Source organism: Danio aesculapii, chromosome 20, assembly GCF_903798145.1.
Source record: "Danio aesculapii chromosome 20, fDanAes4.1, whole genome shotgun sequence".
NCBI classification, from domain to species: domain Eukaryota; kingdom Metazoa; phylum Chordata; class Actinopteri; order Cypriniformes; family Danionidae; genus Danio; species Danio aesculapii.
In genome coordinates this window covers 37,808,820-37,817,340 of record NC_079454.1, presented here as the reverse complement: position 1 = coordinate 37,817,340, position 8,521 = coordinate 37,808,820, and the positions used below count along the sequence as shown (strand labels likewise).

The window sequence follows — 8,521 nt, the reverse complement described above, 5'->3', positions numbered from 1 at the left end:
ATCCTAATTAAAACTACAGCCAAAAGCATCAATACAAGACTATGTTGTTTTAGCTATAAAATCTAATTTTCTTTATTTTTTCCACAAAAAAAAAAATCATAAATTTTTGGTCTAAAATAATCCTTCCAGTTAATAATATAAAGACACTAAACTAAAACAAATGACAAAACACAACCATAAACTGCTAAACCTTTAACTGAAACAAACAAAAGATATAAAGAAATAAAACATAAAATACCTAAAATTATTTAAAAAAAAAAGAAACAAGCATATAATACCCAATAGCTTAGTGAAATTAAAATAAACCTAGAGTACGTTATCATTAAATACATAAACAAGTTAGACAAGTAACATGTTATTAGTCACATGTTAAGGGAGTCGCACACCAGATGCGCCCCAAGTCTAGATTGGATACGCGGCCGGCCGGAAGTGCGATATGCACATTAATATAGCAGCATTTTTTATGACACTGTATACAAATATTTAATATTTTTACAGTACTGTGACAGTTTAGAGGTTTTAGGGTTGGGGTGGGGGGTAGGGTTAAAAATACAATTTATTGGGTAATTTAATAGATAGCATAAATAATACTTGGTACAACTACTGTTTTTACGTTACTGTGATGATTGGGTTTAGGGTTGGGTGGGGGTAGGCGATAATAATAAATGGAAAATGTAATGAATATTATAAATAATTCTCGTTAATTCTCGTCCGCAACCGTATTCGATCTAGCAACAACCACGCAGTGCCACACATTTTAGAATTCTAAACATCGATTTCTATCAGAGTACGCACATCAGCAGCTGTTTGTGGCACCCAGCTACGACTCAGAACATTGTTCATATTTCTGCCATGTCACAGAGCGCCATCTGAATAGTTTCATTTGAAATAACATGCAAACGTGCACATCTGTGCAATACTTCCAGCTGTCATGTGCGCAAAATTCACTGTCAGTTCAGTTAATTCCAACTCTACCAATTTTTTGTTACTTAATCTTTTTCACTTCTACATGTAGTTTTACATAGCTTGTACATTCACTGAAATGTCAAAATAGCCCCTAATAAAATGACTTTTTGGTCAATTCAGTATATGAATATTAGGAATAAGCATTAACCGCTTGATCGTTAAAAGTTACATAAACTACTGTAGCTCTCGATACTACCCACTGTGAACGATTACCTCGTGAAACTGGTATGCCTACGTGATAGAACCGCTTGCCACAGGCTTGAGTGTAGTCAGATTGAAGGTTGGCTTTGCTCCGCCCCTGGCTTGATTGTATATGAGTGCTGACCGAGAAGCATGCAGCAGTTTTTTTCGTAATGTTTTTGATGCGGAGGCTGGCGCTGAATGCGGTCTGCGTTTGGAGAGCATACGCTTCTTGTTGACTTGGATTAGGAGGGATTGTAAACTCTTTCATCTCTGGGATTGTCAGTTACTTTTTGCTTTTGCCGTCTGCGGTGCAACGCACTCAGCAGATTTAAGCGGAGAGGTAAAGGTTACAAAGTTTATCCTGCTTATAAATGTTCATGCCACCGTCAGAGACGTGTGCTTTATTGTGCACACTGCAAAAAAGGCTTTTGTTCATTGTTTAACTATTTCGAAAGCAAATCCTTCGGGAACATATCTGCACGTCGTGTTTTGCACGTATTAACTTTTGCAAACTGTTTTCCAGGGGAATGGTAGACCGCATGATGGCAATGAACCATGGTCGTTTCCCAGATGCTGTGAACGGACATCAGCACTCCGCGCGCAGGATGGGAATGGGACAGTTCTCCAACGCGCTTCCGCAGCAGCAACATTATAACGTTATCATGGGAGATCACATGCATTACGCGGGAGGGAATATAAACGCAAACAACGGGATCCGGCATTCCATGCCCTCTGGGAATAATATAAACGGAGGAATCCCCAATGGGAACTTGCCTACCCGCTTTAACTCCCAGTTTGTCGGACAAGGACAGCAGCTCGCTGCAAGCATGCAGTTGCAGAAGCTTAACACGCCTTACTACGGTCACCACACGCATCCTTCCCACCATCACCATTACATGCACGAACTACACCCCGCCAGTCACCAGTTAAACGGGACAGGACAGCAGTTCCGAGACAGTATCGCTAAGCAGAACACGTCTGGGGTTCCTTTGCCTGGCCACCACATGCCTGCAGCAATGCTGCCCCCCAACGTTATCGACACAGATTTTATTGACGAGGAGGTCTTGATGTCACTGGTGATAGAAATGGGCTTGGACCGAATAAAGGAGCTGCCAGAGCTCTGGCTTGGACAGAACGAGTTCGATTTCATGACGGACTTTGTTTGTAAGCAACAGCCCAGCCGAGTGAGCTGTTAATCACAACGCTTTCCCGTTCTTTTGGCTTTCGTTGTCTTTTATAAGACTGATATTACTGGTGCGTTTTCCGAGATCCACAAATCACAGGGTTCCCACAGTCCTGGATAAATCAGGGAATTTCAAAAGTATGACTTCCAGGCTTGCAACAAGCATAATAGTGGAAAAAATACTGTATTTTTGCCCAAATATTACTATAAAATCATAAAAAAATGACTATAGTGTCTTTAAAAATCACAAACGACTGGAGAAGTAGCCTAATTTACATATTATTTTAGGAAGTCCTACATGTGACATTCTGAGGGAAATAATAATAATTTGTTCTCATTTTGTAAATCATAGCAATGACAATTCAACTAATTTTAGTTCATTCATTTAATAAATTGTCACATTCCACTAATTTGTTCCCATAATTTGATTTAAGTAGCCTACAAAAAAGCAATCAATAATTACAATGTGGCCATGTTTTGGTAAAATTAAGGAACAAATTAATATATCAAGCATCCAATTTACTTAAAATGAGATAAAGTGTTAGTAAACAAGCTGCTGTACTATTAAGTTGTGAGAACACATTTGTATTTTTAAGGTTTTCTGCCTGTCAGCTCCATTAATAACCATGTAAATTAATTGGTCAGAAAGTGTGGGAACCCTAAAATCTAAATAGCCATGGAAGTAAATCGTTCAAAAGTAGACTTTTATCAGTCGATTCACATCATTATGTAACAGAATTGGATTTGTTTTGCATGAGGATGGTTAAGACATCCAACAGTCATGCTATGCATCCCATATGCAGGGGCTGGAGAGTGAGAAAAGCAAAGAAAGTCCTCTGAAATATCTGTTCAGTGTTAATGTAGCAGACAAAATAGACAAAATACAACATCAGACACTTTTAACCCAAGACCTCCAGTGATATCAGATGTCAGTGAATGCATATTCTAAATAATGTTGGTGGTTATGTGACATGATTGTAGATAATAGTGTGTAATTGTCTCAATCAGCAATGTACTATAAACTTTTAGTGGCCATATTTACCAGATTCCTGTGCTGCTCAGAGGATCACTGAACTGTGAGCAGATGCTTCAAGTTGTTCTTCTCTCCACCCTTTCAACATTTTCACAGGCCCATGTTGCCTCCATGATGCTTGTGTGTATGTGTGTGTATATCAGAGCCTAAAACGTCTATAAAAGTGACATGAATGTGAGCGAGAGTGTGCATTTGCTGGCTACTCTATATGCTTAATTGAGTACAGTGTATTGTTCAGAAATCCAGGAAAAGACTGAATGTCGTTGTCTGGAATGTGGAAATATCCCAACACAGAAGAGTTTCATCTTCATTGGTTCTCAAAAATAGATAGACCACTGTGCTTATTATAGTATGCGGTACATGGCAATACTACTGTGTTGAGGCTTTCTAGGAAAGTTTTACAGTATTTTTGTATATTTTTAGAAAAAAAGTGTTAATTTATTCTATTTTAATTTGCAAACATGAATAAAACAGCAGAGGCTCATTACTTAAGTCAATGCCCTGTTCTTTTGGGTGTCAGCTTTGTTTTTTTGTTGACATTTTTGGGTGTTTCTGCGATGTTTCGTGTCAGTTTTACAATTAAAGATACTGTACATGCTGTAATGAAATTTAGTTATTGTAACATCATATGTAAGGGATAATGATGTACATATAGGCTATGGGATATATATACACAGACTTTTAATTTCAGTCAGCCAGCCCTAGGGCTTCAGGTGAATTGTCATCCCATACAAAATCGCAGCATTTAAGATCTGATTTCTTTGAAAAAAAAAGTGATCATCAATGTCTGGCTGAGATACAATATAAAGTGGGTATCAGTCTTTAAATATTGAAATAAATTTTACCCCAGTATTTTCAATTGAGTTTTTGCGCTAGCCTATTGCTAATGATGGCACCTGCATTTAAACAGTCTTTCGTCTCTACAACCAAATGGATGCTTACGCTATTTGACTGATTGTAAATATAATGTCGATGCTGTAAAAGGAACCTTATGAAATTGAAAACAGTCACATAAACTTTTCACCGGAAGTTCGTCATTTGTTGAAAAACACTAGCTGTGCATAGCCCATTGTTCTCTCAGGATAAACATCAACGAGCTTAGCAGCAGCCTGAAATGAAGATTGAAAGGCTTTATTTTGTGAAAACAAGCAGCTGGATGTACATTATCCTGCTCATTACACGTCTGCTTGCAACAAAAAACTTTACTATACAAAACATTGAGCTGTATTTACAATTTACCAGCTCTTTTATTAAATGTAAAACTTACAGAAACAAAAATGGCTGAACTCAACTTACACTAATGTATTTAATTACAAGATGGCGCCAAACAAACAAAAACACCGGTGTCATAGATAAGCATATCTTTAAATGGATATGACTGTTTTACCTAAGTCAAGATAATTCGTAGTACCCAGATGAGTTCCCACGTGAAAAAACACTATAGTAATATATAGTAAATACTACGTCTGCTGTGATTACACAGTTGCTATAGAAACAAGGATAGTATATAAACAGGTGACCCAAAATTCATTTTCTACAACTTTGTATATTAAGGTAAAGTACAGTATTTATTACAGTTTATCAGTTCACTATTGGCAATGCTACAGTTTAGCATTTATTAACAAATACTTGTAAAGACAGTGCTTTACTATAGTATGGTTCAAAAACACTATAGTATTTACCATTAATTTCTATCCCTGCTGGAAAAAAACAACAACATATGCTGGTTAGGTATGTTTTGATGCTGGTATTCTGGTCTTGCTAGTTTCAATGGTGTTTTTTGCTGGTCTCGCTGGTCTCAGTGCTGGTCCTGACCAGCATTGAGACCAGCAAAACCAGCATCGAGACCAGCAAAAACCAGCATTGAAATCAGCTAGACCAGCATCAAAACATACCTTACCAGCATATGCTCTTTTTTCAGCAGGGATGGTACTTTTTCATGTGGACTATTAGATTCAGCAATTATTATCTGGGAATAACATACTTGAATGTTATTACTGACCAATCAGAAAGTAATCTACAGAGCTGCATAATAAATCTGTACATAACATGCAAGGAGTTTGAGTTTGACAGGCTAATTGGTTCAAGCTTTTATTGAAGTCATACATATCCATCAGAATATTTTGTTTTTCTCATTAAGCCATCTGAATCTTAAAGAGACCAAATATACATTTATATATTTGGAAAGCTTACTGTAGTTGTGCATTTAAATGCAAGACCAAGTGCTGGGTAAAGTGTCCAGTTTCACTGCATGAATAATTCTCATGCAAATAGGTAGCATTCAGTGGAGTTTGTCCTGCAGTGAAACTGAAGCTTCTCAGAGTTGTCAGCTTACTAGTGACAAGCATAGTCTAAAAACCATCACGAGCCCATAGACTCTGATTCACGACTGAGAATTAACATAATTTAGAATTCAAGATATGCGGACGTGAGAAATATGAGCTCATCCTTATTCCTTCAGGAGAAGAACCGTGTTTAACAATGATATCAAATGTTCCTCTGGAGTTAAGTGTAATGCAAATATGATTATGCAAACAGTTTCACTGTGCATCAGTGCTGATGTCAGTGTCTTAAGAAGTATTTTCATCAGGTCTAAAATGGTTTTATGAAGGGTCTAATCACCAACACCCATAAGAGTCTAGTTAATGTTTGAAAAAACTAAAATTAAGATTTTTTTTTTGGTCCCACTTTATTTTGATGGTCCGTTTGTTGAATTTAATTTCATTGCATCTACATGCCAACTAATTCTCATTAGATTATATGTAAACTGTTAGGTTGGGGTTAGGGTTGGGGTTAGTGTTAGGTGTAAGTTGACATGTACTTGCCAAGTTTCTTACAGTCAGCTAAATGTCTGTTGAAGGAGCAGTACCAACAGATATTAAGCAGACGGTCCACTAATACTCAAATGGACCATCAAAATAGAGTGTTAACATTTTTTCTGTTTCTCAAATGAAAAGTCTTTGAAGATCCAAAACATCAAGGCAATTATTAGGTATACAAGGTAAAATTAAATTAAACCATAAAAATCAAAAAGATTAGTCAAGCCTTGTGAACAGATATGGTCACTTTAGACGATTAACTTATTTAATCTAGATTTTTTAAATTATTGATTCATTATTTCTGCTTGCTTTTTATTTTATTGGATCTTCAAAGTTAGATATTAAGATTTCCAATGGAGAAATATGAAAAAAAAATTCTATATTATGTCTGTCAATCAATTAAAAAATAAAATCAACTACACAATGTAACGATTAAGTAATTAGTTAAGTATTGCAGCTACAAAACTGTTACCAACATATTAAAATATTATGCTCAAAAAAAAAATATGAATTTACCAATAATATGATTAAATTCTGACAAGTTTAAGGCAAACTATACCTTTAAGTTTTTATTGATTAATTTTTGGTGTCAAATGTTTATGATTTCCTTTCCTGTTGAACACAAAACAAGATATTTTAAAGAATGCTGAAAACTGGTAGCCACTGACGTACACTCACCAGCCACTTTATTAGGTGCACCTTACTAGTACCCAGTTGGACCCCCTTTTGCCTTCAGAACTGCCTTAATCCTTCGTGGCATAGATTCAACAAGGTACTGGAATTATTCCTTAGAGATTTTTGTCCATATTGACATGATAGCCTCACCCAGTTGCAGCAGTTTTGTCAACCATGATGCGAATCTCCCGTTCCATTCCGTTTCTTTGGTGATCCTGTGCGAATTGTAGCCTCAGTTTCCTGTTCTTAGCTGACAGGAGTGATGCCCAGTGTGGTCTTCTGCTGCTGTAGCCCATCCGCCTCAAGGTTGGACGTGCTGTGCGTTCAGAGATGCTCTTCTGCTTACCTCGGTTGTAACAAGTGGTCAGTTACTGTTGACTTTCTATCAGCTCAAACCAGTCTAGCCATTTTCCTCTGACGTCTGGCATCAACAAGACGTTTGCGCCCACAGAACTGCTGCTCACTGGATATTTTCTCTTTTTCGGACCATTCTCTGTAAACCTTAGACATGGTTGTGCATGAAAATCCCAGTAGATCAGCAGTTTCTGAAATACTCAGACCAGCCCAATCACCTTTCTTCCTTATTCTGATGCTCAGTTTAAACTGCAGCAGACCGTCTTGACCATGTCTACATGCATTGAGTTGCTGCCATGTGATTGGCTGATTAGAATTTTGCGTTAACAAGCAGTTGGAAAGGTATACCTAATAAATTGGCCGATGAGTGTATAGTACTGACATAATAAGGCAGTCATGACTGTTGGTTTCCAACATTCTTCGAAATATCTTCATTGTGTTCAACAGAGAAAAAGAAACTTAAATAGGTTTGTAATGAGTGGAGGATGAGTAAATTATTTAATTTTCATTTTTTGGAGATATCACTTCATACATTTTCAGTTAAAAAAAAGAAAAAGTTTTTAAAATACAATAAAAAAAGTACAAACTTTAAAATAATTTTGCATATAATCAACCATCACTTGTTCCTCATCAAATGACAGTTATTTTGATGCACATTGTGCTCAAATGATGCCATATTCATTGTAGTCTCACGGCTTCCTGTGGTGATATTGCCTTATAATGGATGTTCCGCTAATGCCATTTTTAATAGCAGAAACCAACAGGATGTCCACAGCCTCTTTGCTCCCATGCTAAATGTGAAGCAGACCCTCAGGTAAAGAGCCTGTGGACTCCAACTGTGTGCGCTTGATGGCCAGGTTCTCAAGTTCCTTCATTCATTAGTTCTTGCAAAGGCAATTATTCAGAGTCCCATTATGTATCCATTACAGCAAGTTAATTTGAAAAGAATTTTAAACACAGCTTATATCAATAATTGAGACTAATAAAAAAGGAAATGTCAAAAGACTCCCTGGTGAATTTAGCAGAGAATATGCAGGCACACGCTCTTCCTCAAGGTCTGCTGTCCTTCAGAGTTTTGGCAGAGCTTCAAATTCTGCCACTTCATTCAGAATTGACTGGGAAAAATAAGAGAGAAAGACAGACTCGTGGAAGTGGAGGAGAATTAAAACCATCTTATTTGCGACGAGGGAAATTACATTTACAGAGCAGGGTAGAGATAAGTAAGAATGGTAATTACAGAAACACATAGGCATGAGAAGGCAGGAATGGAAGTGGAATGGCAAATGCTTTACTGAATATCTGTCCTCA

The 8,521-nt window shown here is 37.0% G+C and overlaps 1 protein-coding gene across 1 annotated transcript; it reads left to right on the top strand.

The window, feature by feature from the left end:
• Nucleotides 1–1,300: 1,300 nt before the first annotated feature.
• cited2 (Cbp/p300-interacting transactivator, with Glu/Asp-rich carboxy-terminal domain, 2) lies at nt 1,301–3,857 on the top strand. The gene is made up of 2 exons (XM_056445449.1): nt 1,301–1,489; nt 1,673–3,857. Exon 2 carries the CDS (start codon nt 1,677–1,679, stop codon nt 2,343–2,345), a length of 669 nt encoding a protein of 222 aa, XP_056301424.1. The 5' UTR covers nt 1,301–1,489; nt 1,673–1,676; the 3' UTR covers nt 2,346–3,857.
• Nucleotides 3,858–8,521: the final 4,664 nt, after the last annotated feature.